A 16,154-nucleotide genomic window follows, 5' to 3' on the forward strand; every position below is an offset into this window, starting at 1 on the left:
ATAATCCCATTGCGAAATAATGCATTTTGGCCTATTCATTTATTTCAATACCAGTCAATGTAGCACTAGAGCAGCTGCTTCAGCTCATCAAACAGCTGTTGGTTGCTGCTAGAGTGAAACACGTTTAAAAAAAGAGCTACTATTTTTTATTTCTCAACAGTTTTTTATTTTTATGAACACATGACCTTTCTATACGGCACATCTGCCCTGGCCGACTCAGTAAGTAGAGCTCTTGGGGGAGTTATAGGAAAAACAAAAACACTCAAAGATATTTGTTATTCTACTTATTCCAAACTGCATCAGACGTGTGTCCTGTTCTGGACTATTCAGCAGGAGTGTGGGGTGCTAAGAAGTATCTCAAAAACGTCCACAAACAGAGCATTACGCTATTTTTTTTAGGTATGCACAAGTTTGCACCTATACTGGCAATAACTGGGGACATGGGCTGGGAACCCTGTGAGGTGAGATGGAAGGTGTGTATGGTGAGACCTTGGAATACACTGTTGGATTGTAAGGTTCTATATTTATTTTCTTAGTAAACCTTGCTGAATGTAACCCTGTCTTTCATTTTTGTTAATTGATTTCACCTGTGTTAGTTACTCACCTTATTTAGTTCAGTTCATTCTGTTTGTGCCTTTGTGAGGATTGTTCGTTTTGACTCTACTAAAGCATTTTCCTAGTCGATTGTGAGAACCAGTTATAGCCTTCAGAGTTTTGACTCACCTGCCTGTTTGCCTACCTGTGTATGACCATTGCCTTCCTGTAAACACCTGATGAGCTAGGCACGTGAATCTACACCTTTTTCTCCCTGAGTATTCATTACATGGATATGTCAATTGCCATAATAGCCAGCAAAGTTTTTCAATGGGTTCTCTCCATAGGGGGAGCCTGGGCAACTAAAATGTCGGACCTTTTCCAATAGTCTGACTGTGGAGAGTTGTACAAAAATCAAATTAACCTCTTGAGTGTAGGGGGTACTATTTTGATATTTGGATGAAAAACGTACCCAAATTAAACGGCCTATTTCTCAGGCTCAGAATCTAGAATATGCATATAATATGCTGGCCCTCGACTTCTTCTCGGGCCTAACAAAACCCGTGCCAATATATCCTCCAAACACTGGCTTCTCTGGCATTATCACTTAAATATATATTTTGGTCAAATTATTTTTACTGTTCTAGGGACATAACTATTGCTTGGATAACCATATTTACTATTATGTATTGACTACATTTTCAGTCTTTATGTGGTGCGCACAGAACACTGGAGGAATTATCAATGAATTTGACACTAAAATGTAATTCATTCATTCATTGAAGCACATTTCCTATTTGCCAGTCAAGTGCATAGGCAACTAGGCAGGCTTCAGTACGTCACACACCACTTTGTAACGAGCTGGAGGCAGTATGCATTTAGAAAACATATACTTCATTGTTTGAAACTGAAACTTTTAGTAAATATTATGAGCCATATCTTACCTTGCTTCAAAGTACCATAGCCAAAATGCTACCAAACGTGCAGGCAATTATTTTATGATTAATCTCCTCCACCCATTGAAACCAGTTTCATATTTCTCTCATGTTCTATTGGTTTTCAAAATCAACTGTATCTCATTGCCCAGCAGCCAAAGGTACAATCACAATCATATTAACAACCCAGGCAAGTTGTCTTTAGATCTCCCCTCTCTAAACATTTCTAAAGGATATTTTCATCTCCGTCTCGTGAAACAGCTTGCATGTGCAGTGCGCTTTTGACAACAGTGTTTTCCTGCTAATTGCATTATGGAACAAACATTTGAGCGTAGTCTACTGCCTTGTGTGCATTGCTGTCCTTATCATGTGAATAAATAACATTTTATCAACATTTTAAGCTAAACGTTCTGATCTGTTTCATGAGCCTCATTGCTTTATTGATTTTTTCAGGATGTAGCCTGTAGACCTGTAGGAATTTGGGCTCTATCATCCCACAACTGTCCCAGAGTCTGTTTGGAATAGGCTATTGATTTCCTCACACAGAACGACAAGCTGACCAATAGAATAGGTAAGCTTTTCTACTATGGTGGATAGTAGATTGACATTTACTACTGATTTTACTGTTCATTACTCCTCTTGTTGTCTGAGGAAAAGTAAACGCAGACAGTTATTCTAAATTTGGTAAGGACGCACACTGTTGCATCCTGGAGTTGCATGTTCTGTTAAGATGAATTACCATAAACTAAATGTGATTTCTGTCATTCCGAGCACAGTGGGTGGAAGCCCTATTGAGGTTATGCATATGGGTTCGGTAAATTTCTTAAATGTCCGGTAAATTAAAATGCTGCCGGTCAAATGTCCGGAGCCACATTTTCCTAACGGAAACCCTGCCCAACACATTTAATTGACTTCCCTCATTCTTTCAAATCAAGCGTCGGCTTCCAGGATTGGCTTTGCACAGGTACACATTCCCACATAGGCCACATATACTGAATACATGTTAAACTGTAAATAACCATATCATTAAAACCCTGTAACTTACTGCCTGTAAGAAGCGGAAGGAGAGCAGCAGAGGGTGATCGGCTCCACCCAGATCTGCGCAGTCACTGTATTCTCCCTCCTCCAGTAAATACTGCCACCCTGTGTAGTCCTCTCCAGTGTAGCCCACCCATCTGTCAAACACAGAGGTCACAGGTCAAACCACAGCTAAATACTTCCACGCACACAGCTTGAATAGGAGCCTGGGTGTCAATGATACAGTGATGCTGATAACAGTGTCTTAGAGGTGGATATTCCACTTGAGTTACTGCAAAGGAATGCCTTGGACAAAAAACAGTGATATCTTTATTGTTTGGTTGGTCGTGATGTTTGGGGTTTTTGAGATGTTACAATTGAAATGTTATCCCTCCCTATAACACACCAAAGCATGCACACGCGCACACTTCCATATGAACACACACTTCCCTCCAGTTCTGCATGGCTCATGTTTGCACAGGGAGGTGAGCTATATTTGCTCTATATGACAGTAAACTACAGGAGAGGTAGCTTTTCAGAGTAATCACATGACCAGCAGATTGTGAAACTGTTTTCAGCAGAAAGACACACCTTATAAAAACCTTAAATCAAGTATGTAGCTTGGACTCACACTCCACCAATGACCCGTAGCGACAATGCCCCCTTCAGCCCAGCCACAGCTCCCAGACTGGGGGTGTGGCCTCCCAGCTCTCCGCTCCGCCCCTGGAAGTGGGGCTGCTCGAACACCAACAGCTATTAAAACCCAAAACTATATCTCAGGTACTTTTTAATTAATTTACTTCCATGATCATTATAATTCATCGTCATCATCGGGCAAAGTGATGTGATTATTTAACTGCAGGGTATAGGGGTTTATGATGTACTTTCACTATCGATAATGTCTTGCTTACCTTAGGATCCAGAGGTCTCCTCACTCTGAGTCCACTCTATCAGAGAGACACAGAACACAATGAAACCTAACCTTGATGAGAACAATGCTCAGTCATATACAGTGCCTTTGAAAAGTATTCAGACCCCTTGGATTTATTCACATTTTATTGTGTTACAGTGGGATTAAAATTGATTTACTAATTTTTTTTGTCAACAATCTACACAAAATACTCATGTTGAAAAAATACTCAACATTTTTAACTAAAATATAGTTGTTGCATAAATATTCAGCCCTTTGTTTAGGCACGGCTAAATTAGCTCAGGAGGAAAATCCACTTCCTGTTTGGATCTCTTCTCAGGTTTTTGCCTGCCATATGAGTTCTGTTCTACTCACAGACATCATTCAAACAGTTTTAGAAACTTCAGAGTGTTTTCTATCCAATAATAATAATAATATGCTAATATTAGCAACTGGGACTGAGGAGCAGGCAGTTTACTCTGGGCACCTTTTCATCCAAGCTACTCAATACTGCCCCTGCAGCCATTAACAAGGCATTTGTGGAGTGGTTAAAAAAACACGTTTTAATGACTCCAACTGTACCTATTGCCTGATCTCCCGGACTACGTTACTAGCCTTTTCCCTGCCTGTACTGTTGCCCTTTTGGACCCCCTGTGTATGACCTTCTGCCTGCCCCTGGACCCAGCTACCTGCCTCCTCCTGTGGTCCTTTGCAATAAACACCTGCTGCGCCCTGCGCTTGAAACCAGCTCCCTGTCTCCCCTCGTGTTCATTGCAAACTGTTTTAAAGTCATCCTTGGCCTCATGGTAAAATCCCTGGATGTTTGCCTTCCTCTGCAGCAACTGAGTTAGGAAGGATGCCTGTACCGTTGCAGTGACTGGGCATATAGATACATCATCCGAAGTGTAATTAATAACTTCACCATGCTCAAAGGGATATTCAATGCTTTTTTAAAGCAGACAGGTGCCTTTCTTTGTGAGGCATTGGAAAACCTTCCTAGTCTTTGTGGTTGAATCTGTGTTTGAAATTTACTGCTCAACTGAGGGACCTGACAGATAATTGTATGTGTGCAGTACAGACATGAGGTAGTCGGACGTGCTACCTGACATGCTACCTGTCCCAGACCTGCTGTTTTCAACTCTCTAGAGACAGCAGGAGTGGTAGAGATACTCTTAATGATCGGCTATGAAAAGCCAACTGACATTTACTCCCTGAGGTGCTGACTTTCTGCACCCTCGACAACTACTGTGATTATTATTATTTGACCATGCTGGTCATTTATGAACATTTGAACATCTTGGTCATGTTCTGTTATAATCTCCACCCAGCACAGACAGAAGAGGACTGGCCACCCCTCATAGCCTGGTTCCTCTCTAGGTTTCTTCCTAAGTTTTGGCCTTTCTAGGGAGTTTTTCCTAGCCACCGTGCTTCTATACCTGCATTGCTTGCCGTTTGGAGTTTTAGGCTGAGTTTCTGTACAGCACTTTGAGATATCAGGTGATGTACAAAGGGCTATATAAATGCATTTGATTTTGATTTGATTTAGTCACTAAAAAATCATATTAAACACTATTATTGCACACAGAGTGAGTCCATGCAATTTATTATGTGACTTGTTAAGCAGGATTTTACTCCTGAACTTATTTAGGCTTGTCATACTTGAATACTTATTGACTCAGGACATTTCAGCTTTTCATTTTTATGGGGTAGGCCAGTGACACAAAATATCAATTTGATCCTTTTTAAATTCAGGTTGTAACACAACAAAATGTGGAAAAGGTCAGCAGGAGTGAATACTTTCTGAAGGCACTTTATATTTCTGAGAGACATTGAAACATAGCCTATTACATTGAAGAAATCCTATGGGCTAATTTTAACGGCTAAAACTGTGCCAATTTCAAAATCAAATATAAATTCCTTTCCTGCATGGATAGCATTGAAGTGGAATTGAGCCCAAACCCGACCACAGCCAAGCAATGTCAGATGACTCGGTGTGATGTCACCTTGGTCAAACCTTACCATTCTGAGGGGTCTCAGTGACCTCACAGCGGCGACCTGGGGATGACCAGCGCCAGGTGTTGGAGAGCCACCTGCTTCCATAATCGCATAGTTCCCATGGAAACCAGGGTTGTCATAGGCAAGCCAACTAAGGTGGAAAAACAAGATTAAGGCATTATAAATGAGAGGTCCAGGTAATCTAATCTCTCTTGTTTTCTAAGCAGATGCTTGGTTACAAGCATCTGGTGTCATTGTTTTCAAGCTACAGGTAAACATGATCCATTTATGTCAGTGGAGGCTCCTCAGAGCAAGAAGGGGAGGACCATCCTACTCAGTGAGTTACTCAGTGTTAAATAATGAAACATTAAAAAAGTTATCCTTTTTCGATAAAACTACACAAAATATATTCACATCACCAAATACCTGATTAAAACAAAATGTTTCGCTAGCACCATTGTGCAGCCAGAGGACAGCTATTTCCCATCCTCTTCCGGCTACATTGACTTCAATACAAAACCTAGGAGGCTACATCCATTTTGACCTACATGGTAATTATGACCACTTCCGGAGGACGTCCTCCAACCAATCATAGCTTTTGCAATATGAACTGACATGTTGTCCATCCAATCATAGGATTAGGTTCAGAGAACGAACCTAGTGTGGTGTATTGGGGTTGTGCCACAGAGCATTTTGGGGGTTCTGTGTGTTGAGAAGCTTGGTGAGTTGGTGACATGTTGGATGCAGATTGAGAGTGAAGCATTAGTTGAGCATTTTTAGTATATCATTCAATTCAAATGAGCTTCTTCAAACTACAGGAGACGGAGGAGGTAGATTATATTATGTTTAATTGGTTTTAGAACTTCATTTTTGTGTGGAGTTAGCAAGGCAAATTGAAAAAAAATAATAATAATGTTTTCCCCTTTTTCTCCCCAATTTCGTGGTATCCAATTGGTAGTTACAGTCTTGTCCCATCACTGCAACTCCCGTACGGACTCCGGGGAGAGGCGAAGGTCAAGAGCGGTGCGTACTCGGAAACACAACCCAGCCGCGCCGCTTCTTGACATAACGTCCGCTTATAATGTCAGCCGCACAAATGTGTCGGAGGAAATCCCATACACCTGCCGACCGTGTCAGCGTGCATTGCGCCCAGCCTTCCACAGGAGTTGCTAGAGCGCGATGGGACAAGAACATCCCTGCCGGCCAAACCCTCCCCTAACCCGGACAACACTGGGCCAATTGTGCGGCACCCCATAGGTCTCCCTGTCACGGTCAGCTGCGACAGAGCCTGAGCTTGAACCAGGATCTCTCTCTCTCACAGCTACTTAGACCACTGTGCCACTCGGGAGGCCCCAAATTGAAATAAATTGAACTGACTTTAGTTTCAAGTAGCTATCTACCAGAGTGCAGTTTTCTCAGCCAGAACGGCTAGCTAATGCAAACAACAATGTTGTGGATTAATTGTTGAAGAACCCTTTTCATTTCTATCTCAAGGCCATCAGACTGTTAAATAGCCATCACTAACACAGAGAGGCTACTGCCTACATACAGACTTGAAATCATTGGCCACTTTAATAAATGGATCACTAGTCACTTTAATAATGTCACTTTAATAATGTTTACATATATCGCATATGTATATACTGTATTCTATACTATTCTACTGTATCTAAGTCTATGCCGCTCTGACATTGCTCATCCACATACTTATATATTCATATTCCATTCCTTTACTTAGATTTGTGTGTATTAGGTATTTGTTGTGAAATTGTTAGATATTACTTGTTAGATATTGCCACACTGTCGAAACTAGACGCACAAGCCTTTCGATACACTCGCAATAACATCTGCTAAACACGTGTATGTGACCAATAACATTTGATTTGATCAGATTTAAGCTCCTTGGAAAATGGACGAACGTTTGCATATTCAAACTGCGCAACAACAACAAGAAGGTAAGAAGAAACAAGGTCACAAGCAGCTTATCGGCAAGAGTTGGCTTTTACTGAAGGGCACGATGACAGGGAAGGTTCAGATAAAAAGGGCAACTACCAGGAGCTTGCAGACGTAATTGCTCATTACGATGCTTTACATGCTGAGCATATGGAAGTTCTTCTCTGGGGCGCCGAAATCAATTCAGAATGATTTGATCACTTCCATCGTATCATCCTTTAAAAGTGAGATTAAAAAGAGAGCTTGACTCCGAACAGACACAAGAAAAAAACTCTTTACATAAATGTTGCAGCAGCCTATGCTAGACCTAAACATTAGAGATCTGACATGCTGTATGGGATGAAAACGAGACGATTTTTTCAGTCTGATCAACTTTAGGCCACAAATAATAGAAGCTGCATACAGCATGTGCCCTGTCCATCTGGTCAGGGTAAACTAATGTGTAACGTTACGTATTTATAGTCTATTTGTTTGTCAGGAGAAAATGTGAATGTGATCAAATTTGGTTTATAAATCAAACTTGGGTTGGCTTGGCTGCCTATACCTTTTCAATAGACAATTATTAACTGGAATTAATCAATCAACATAATAGTGACGACATATATTGTGAGTAAATGTTTAATTAGGCCTACAGTTGCATAGGCCTGGATGGTGGAAACATGCATAAAGCAGCCTCAGTGAGTTCTACTGTCCATCCGTTGTAGTCTTCCTGTCTGGGTAGAGGAAACTCCCCTATTAGTCTAGTCTAAATGTATCAGGTTGCTGCAGTTTGACAGAGTTTTCATCCTCCCCAGGGTCAGGAGTTTTTTTTAAAACCATGTGATCTGAAAAACTGGTCCTATAGCCCGTATAAAACATTTTTACACCTGGTTAATCACTGTCATCCCCTATAGGGTCCGGAATTTTCCTGGTTAGGTTACAAGATGAGGAAGAACTCCCCACCTCTATTGTGCCACCAATCTGCTTGCAGTTGTCAGTTATCGTCAGGTATATGGATGATCAGGGCTTTATTCAGGAACGTTTCTTGGGCTACTTTGATGTGTCAAGTGAGCGAGATGCGCAGTCTGTATTCGACTTTGTGAATACTGAGATGTCCGAGTTTAACTTGTTGCACACACCTATGATGCATCTGGTATTTGTACAGTCCCCTCCTGTTCCCTGACTAAGAGGTGATGACCTTTCCACACCACTACCACGGTCAACTCTCTCCTGACATTAACTGAAGCCACGTCTCATGTGCCCTCTCATCCACTGGCACATTGAATGTTTCCACTCCAAGCACTGTGAGCAGACCTGTACATTTTGTGTCATTACTGTATGTAGAGTCAATCACGTACATAATCATATTATTATACATCAATGATTAACCTCCTTGCTTGAACAAACTCAATCCCCGAGCTGACAAGGTAAAAATCTGTTGTTCTGCCTGAGCAAAGCAGTTAATCCACTGTTCCCCGAAGACGTGGATGTTGATTAAGGAAGCCCCCCGCACCTCCCTGATTCAGACGGGTTGGGTTAAATGTGGAAGACACATTCCAGTTGAATACATTCAGTTGGACAACTGACTAGGTATCCCCCTTTCCATGATGGGCCTGTCCTGCACTGAAACCAAGCCTCTGAATGCCTCAACTCATGCCTCATACCCTCATTAAATCACTGCTGTGATCCCTTCCCAACACTGTGTAAGTAGCCCTCTTATTCACAACAATATTGTACTATAAATGTCTTTATTAAATGCTTAGGTTACAATAATTAGGCTGACTTTTAAACACAGTTTGTTGTCTCCATGCAGTCTGCATCTGTAACGTGTCTTCCATCCTCCTCAATTTTTCCAAGTCACCAGCCTCCACTGATTTATGTGGCACCGCATTTATGGAGGCTTCTAAGTTCATTGTTTTATGCATGAACTGTATGAATGCATGATCAAACACCAATACTTGGGATATACAATAAGTATACAAAACATTAAGAACACATGCTCTTTCCATGACATAGACTGATCAGGTGAATCCAGGTGAATGCTATGATCCCGTATTGATGTCACTTGTTAAATCCACTGCAATCAGTGTTGATGAAGGGGAGGAGACAGGTTAAAGACATGGATGGTGTATGTGAGCCATTCAGAGGGTGAATGGGCAAGACAAAAGATTTAAGTGCCTTTGAACGGGGTAAGGTAGTAGGTGCCAGGAACACCGGTTTGTGTCAAGAACTGCACTGCTGCTGGGTTTTTCACGTTCAACAGTTTCCCATGTGTATCAAGAATGGTCCACCACCCAAAGGACATCCAGCCAACTTGACACAACTGTGGGAAGCATTGGAGTGAACATGGGCCAGCATCCCTGTGGAACGCTTTTGACACCTTGTAGAGTCCATGACCCCGACAAATTGAGGATGTTCTGAGGGCAATTCAATATTAGGAAGGTGTTCCTAATGTTTGGTATACTCAGTGTACATTGAGAACTCACACTGTATATACAGTGCATTCGGAAAGTATTCAGACCCTTTCACGGTTTCCACATTTTGTTATGTTGCAGCCTTATTTTAAAATTGATGAAAAAATGTTTTCCCCTCATCAATCTACACACAATACCCCATAATGACAAAGCAAAATGTTTTTTTTTTAATAGTTTTGCAAATATATTAAAAAATAAAAACAGAAATAGCTTATTTACATACGTTTTCAGTCCCTTTACTTTGAGCCTCTCAAAATTTAGCTCAGGTGCATCCTGTTTCCATTGATCATCCTTGAGATGTTTCTACAACTTGATTGGAGTTCACCTGTGGTAAATTCATTTCACTGGACATGATTTGGAAAGGCGCACACTCTATATTAGGATCTATATAAGTAAAAACCAAGCCGAGACAGGATTGTGTCAAGGCAGATCTGGGGAAGAGTAGCAAAACATTTATGCAGCATTGAAGGTCCCCAATAACACGATGGGCCCCATCATTCTTAAATGGAATAAGTTTGGAACCACCAAGACTCTTCCTAGCGCAGGCTGCCTGGCCAAACTGAGCAATCGGGGTAGAAGAGCCTTGGTCAGGGAGGTGACCAAGAGCCTGATGGTCACTCTGACAGTCACTTCTGGAGGAAACCAGGCACCGCTCATCACTTGGCCAATACCATCCCTACGATGAAGCATGGTGGTGGCGGCGGCATCGTGCTGTGGGGATGTTTTTCAGCGGCAGGGACTGGGAGACTAGTTAGGATTGAGGGAAAGATGAACGGAGCAAAGTACAGAGAGATCCTTGATGAAAACCTGCTCCAGAGCGCTCAGGACCTCAGACTTTGGTGAAAGTTCACCTTCCAACAGGACAACGACCCTAAGCACTGTCATGACTTTCCCTCCTGGGTGAGGATCAAAGAGAGCCCCCTCTCTCTCCCACCAGAGAGGAGGGGGGGGTTTATGACTTTAACGACCAGTTGTAAACTTTCTCTCTCTGGACCTGCAGTATTGAACAAAGGAATCTGATGTGTGTAGAGATAATCTGCAGCCAAAACTCCATCATCCAAAAGTGGATAATGTAACAATGTTTCTAACATAAAGAATGTGGGAAATGGTTGGTGAGGATCCAAACAATAATCATGTCATATCATTTGTTGATTTGTGATGTCATTAAAGATGGTATAGCAAGATAATGGTAACTCTACAAATGTATACATCCCAGTTATCAGATTTATATCTAAATGTTGTCAAACTTATATGATTAAATATGAAACTACTTGTGAAAAGATAGCAATATGACTTTAGCCTTCTAAATTTGATAATTGTTGTCATTTAAAGTTTTAAATCAGTCAGTAACCACGCCCACGTGAGCACAGACATTATGCCAAAAGGATGGAACGCCCCTTTTTCCAGAGTGCTTATAAAGGACTCCTAATGAAATTTACAACAGACCAACGTGACCAACAGCGTGAGCTAAATGTTACGAAATGGTTAGAAACTCTCGACACGAGTGAAGAAGAAAACCTCTAGAAACCAAAACATGCCGGGTTGCTGCCAGTGTGTAAAGTGGTCCTAGCTGTACCCTGAATAATGAACCATTGAGACCAGAGAATGTGAGGATCATCCACACATTGAAATGGTTTAAAACTACCAGACCATAAAACGTTAAGACTCTGAAACGCTCGAGTGAAGAAGAAAAACAACAACATCGGAACATTCAGTCTGCAGCTGTTTAAGTACTTTAGTCTAGTAAACTCGACCAAAGACCACTGCGTGGGTGACATTTGAAGGATCCAGTCTAACAAAGACGAGGGGAAGAACATTTCCCTCCGACCACAGTGTGGTACATCTGAAGGATCAAATCTAACGAACACTCCGAGACAAAGTAGCCTACTACAACTACAAAGGACATTGCGACCACTGGTGGACAAACCAGAGACTTCTGTCGAACGACTCCCCATAGACGGACCGGGCGATTTCAACAGAGAGAGACGACAAAGACATACAAGCGTAAATATATACATTGCAATTATTTTCAAATGAGCGGTCAATCATGTGCAAAGTATTCACATTCCCATTCCCATAGTTTTCCAACTGTATGTACGATGGGTCCCTCCGTGTCTCTCCCGCTCTTTCTTTCCCCACCCCTTTCCATTGTGTAACAAGCATAATGTTAGTAAACAATTCAACCTATACTGTGTGTGTGTTTATGTATTTCTGTGTGATTATTTAGTTAGTAAGTAAATAAATAATTAAGCCGATTTGTGTATCGCTGAATCATCATTTAGACTAGGGTTCGTGCAGATTTACGAGGTCAACGACGTCAGAATGAGACTGATATGAGGTAATAATAATTAACAATCGACTGTTATTGAGAGATAAGAGATATTTATATTTTTAGAGTTTAAGTCGGGAGATAGTAACTCGTTTAAATAACTTTTTCCTTGGTGCCCCAAGGTTGCTAATGAGTTAATTGCTACATTATTAATTTAATCACGTAATAACTAAACATAGTTAATTGATTTGATGAAACAGGCATCCCATTAATGATAGTCACGTCATGACAGCACACAGCCAAGACAACGCAAGAGTGGCTGCAGGACAAGTCTCTGAATGTCCTTGAGTGGCCCAGCCAGAGCCCGGACTTGAACCCGATCTAACATCTCTGGAGAAACCTGAAAATAGCTGTGCAGTGAAGGTCCCCATCCACCCTGAGAGAGCTTGAGAGGATCTGCAGAGAAGAATGGGAGAAACTCCCCAAATCCAGGTGTGCCAAGATTGTAGCGTCATATCCAAGAAGACTCGAGGCTGTAATTGCTGCCAAAGGTGCTTCAACAAAGTACTGATTAAAGGGTCTGAATAATTATGTAAAAGTGATATTTCAGTTATTTATGTGTAATACATTTGCAAAAATATATAAAAACCTGTTTTTGCTTTGACATTATGGGGTATTGTGTGTAGATTGGTGAGGGGGAAACAATATTTAATGCATTTCAGAATAAGGCTGCAACTGAACCAAATGTGGAAAAAGTCAAGGAGTCTGAATACTTTCCGAATGCACTGTATACAGTACATTTTCACTCTTATTTTTTTGGAAGATGCTTCATTATTTGCCAGGAAAACTATTAAAACTAATTGTAAAAAATACAAGTAAAAAAATGTAATTGTAAAAAAAGAGTAATGACTAGTAGAATTCAGTGACATTTTTTAAAATCTGCTTATTGTAACATGATCTTTTAGAAGACCTCGACATTGTTGTTGCTATTTTTTGGGTGCTTTGTGTATACATTGTATTGTGTTATGCTGTTGTTGGTGATTGTGTGTGTGGTATGTTGTTGTTGTTGGTGACTGTGATATATTTAAACAACAATACTTTGTCCAAAGTCATACAGTCAGTGTTACTAATCTCCACTACAATATAAACCACTTTATCTCTCTGTGAGAGGAAAAATATTGTATTGAAAATCTGTTGATATGGAACAACCAAGATGCCTTGACCTTGTAATATTTCAATCTGCTTCAATGCAGACCGTGCAGTAGGTGGTAGTTGAACAATATAGAACTATTTTAATGGACACCACACAATGTTGACAAAGGCGCATGATCTTGTAAAACGGTGAATGACCTGGAGTAAATCCTGGCATGTTTCCAAAACATTTCATGTTTACTGTTGTTGGTTCATCAATCAGTCAGAATTATCAGAGGCTGCTGCATCATACTATCGCAGTCATATTCCGATCCTAAATGTGCCTTTCTTCTACCGTAAATGCGGGTGTGTTTGTGAAGTTTTACAGAGTCTTTATTGAGGAATTACCTCAATACCTAGGCTGCCTCACTACCTCCACCCTAAAGTGGGTCATGCGAAAACTTCAATTCTAAGTGTTCATTCCTGAACTGGACAGGGCGTCACTTCTACTTCTATAATAGCACCCTATTCTCTTAAACATTCCTGTAATACCCCATGTGTGTGCTTTATAAACACTTTGAGCAGGAAATTGACTTTCCTAGCAGGTGCATGCTAGCAGAGAACAATCCACCCAAATTCAGTAGAAACAATATAGACGCCGGTTGGCAAGGACACGTCTTCTCAATGAGTAATTTCCCCCGTTGTTTTAGCAATGATGGCGCTTCCTATTTGAGCCTATATAGCCTGTAGCTACTGAGGCTCTCTCTCACACAATGGCAGTGAGTTCATCTACACAGTTACAGATACCACTAACAGGCTAGGAATAGGATAGGGCTCCTCACCAGCCAGACTTGACAGTCAGGTTTGACAGGTGGATAGGTCCACCACGTGTTCCCAAGATGTCCACTTTCGAGTGGAGATGCTCCGTGGCTCCTCCTGGCGCTCCGATCGGAAGCAGATGAATTTCTGGAGTGCTGTCATCCTGAACGGTGAGAGAGACACAACAGCATTCCCTCAACATGTGGAGACATTCCTCCACACACCGCTCTATCAATCCTACTCTATCAGGCCCCACTATAATGCCTAAGGCTGAGAGAGGGGAAGATAGAGAAAGAAAGAAAGAGAGTGTGAGAGAGAGAGAGAGAGAAAGTCAGAGAAATAGAGGAGAGAATGAAAGAAGGAGGGATAGACAGAGAGACCCTGGCCCTCTACCAAAGCTTCAATGTCCTTCCAGCTCTGTGCTTTTCGGCATTTCCCCCCGGTTGTATCCTTTGAGACTACAGCTTGGCTACACTGTTCACTTTACAACTGGTCTCTCTTCTATTTGGAACAGTGACAGGTTAGTTGAAAACTACAAAATCCTATTCAAGCCATGCCATTTAGATGGAGGATTAATGAATACCATTTATGATTGACTGAGACCGGAGGCTACAGGGAGGTGTAAATAATGGAACCATTGTCTCCCAATAGAAATGTTGGAGGGAAATCACTAATGGCACTTGACACTGTAATTTAATGGTAATAAATATACTCACCTTCACTAGTCTTCTGATGGAGCCGATGGTGATGCTGGTGGGCTTGTTCTTTATCCCCTGGCTGGCCTGCTGCTGGCCCGGTTGGTGGCTCAGTACCGTCTCCCCTTCCTCCAGTAGCACCCAGGGGCCCTGGAACCCCGGCTCCAGGTACAGAAGCCAGCTACGACACACACACACTGTGTGAGCACCCACTTCAATCTCACACACACACACACACACTCTCTCACTAAGCACAAAAAGAGACGCCAGCCACCAACTGATCGCACAGAGCACACACAAACAGAGCAGGGGCATTGCCATGGAAACCTTGGTGACAGGACCTAGAATTCAAAGATCCCCCTTCACACCCTACCAGTACAGACACACACCCAACACAACAACAGCTGGTGATTAACGTTACACGTCGAAGAGAATATTACAGCACTGTGCTGACAGTAATGGAAATCAATCTGGCAATCACAAATGTTTTTTTTCTTCTGTTGAAATATTAAAAGCTGCTTACTCATGCCCCTGAATGACAGGCCCACAGCTCACAGTAGGGGGCATGGGGAAACTAAGCAGAGTCCTTCAATAGTTCAATATCCCTGCTGAGACTTGACCACAACACTGCCTTTTATCTGGGGTTAAACTTTCCAAGTCAACAAATATTGTGGATTCTGAAAATAACACAGCGGTGTGATGTGTGCAGTGTAAACAACACTATTGTGTGTGTGTGTGTGTGTGTGTTTGTGTCGCCAGTAGCCCATAAACAAGTATTTTCAGGGACTTTTTCCCATGTTAATCATTGTCCCCTTCCATAAATAATCTATGTGGATGGTCAGGAACTGCTTTGAAGCGGTAGGAATCTGTCTATATTGACTCAGACAGTCAGGGTTCTCCTAAAAGGCTTAGGCTGCTTTCACTGATTATACATCCACCATGAGAGACAGAGATCAATAGCCCCTGATAGGATAGGCTGCTGGGTTGAAGCCCAAGGAGGAAGCATCTCACGAGAAAGTCAAATCCCTCATAACTAGCATGTAAGAGAAACCATGTGGCTCACGCCTTCACTGATGAACTTGAACTGAATTCAAAACTTTGAATGACCAACAATCTGGGTGTCCAGAAGGGGTTCTGTCAGAACGACTAGGAGTTTGCTGAGTCAGGTAGTTGAAAATCTGTTGAACTTGAATAAGTCAACCTGTAAAGTAGCTCTTGTACTGCAAAGCAAAACTAGTTGGGGAAGGACGAAGCGGTCGTACACATTACTTCCTCTGTGGACTGTAGAGGGAACAATGGGACGCCAGTCGGTTGGTTAACCTGAGAAGTGGATGGGGGAAGAACACACACAAGCACAACAACGAAGCTGCAACGTGACTCGCTTTCTTTCTCTCCACCACTCTTGTGGACAGGGGAGAGAGCTCCCACTCACATGGTCTGAAA

The 16,154-nt window shown here is 41.9% G+C and overlaps 1 protein-coding gene across 2 annotated transcripts in view; it reads right to left on the reverse strand.

Annotated features, from left to right (window-relative positions):
* LOC115105453 (uncharacterized) overlaps positions 1–16,154 on the reverse strand; it is a 71,262-nt gene that overhangs the window by 13,201 nt on the left and 41,907 nt on the right. For both annotated transcript variants that reach the window (XM_029627528.2, XM_029627529.2), the window contains exons 7-12: positions 14,733–14,892; positions 14,040–14,179; positions 5,416–5,542; positions 3,398–3,433; positions 3,118–3,239; positions 2,515–2,644 (exon numbers count right to left, since the gene is read on the reverse strand). In XM_029627528.2, coding sequence (XP_029483388.2) covers positions 2,515–2,644; positions 3,118–3,239; positions 3,398–3,433; positions 5,416–5,542; positions 14,040–14,179; positions 14,733–14,892 — 715 coding nt within the window. The remainder of the gene's footprint in view (positions 1–2,514; positions 2,645–3,117; positions 3,240–3,397; positions 3,434–5,415; positions 5,543–14,039; positions 14,180–14,732; positions 14,893–16,154) is intronic.

Source organism: Oncorhynchus nerka, linkage group LG22 (genome assembly GCF_034236695.1).
Source record: "Oncorhynchus nerka isolate Pitt River linkage group LG22, Oner_Uvic_2.0, whole genome shotgun sequence".
NCBI classification, from domain to species: domain Eukaryota; kingdom Metazoa; phylum Chordata; class Actinopteri; order Salmoniformes; family Salmonidae; genus Oncorhynchus; species Oncorhynchus nerka.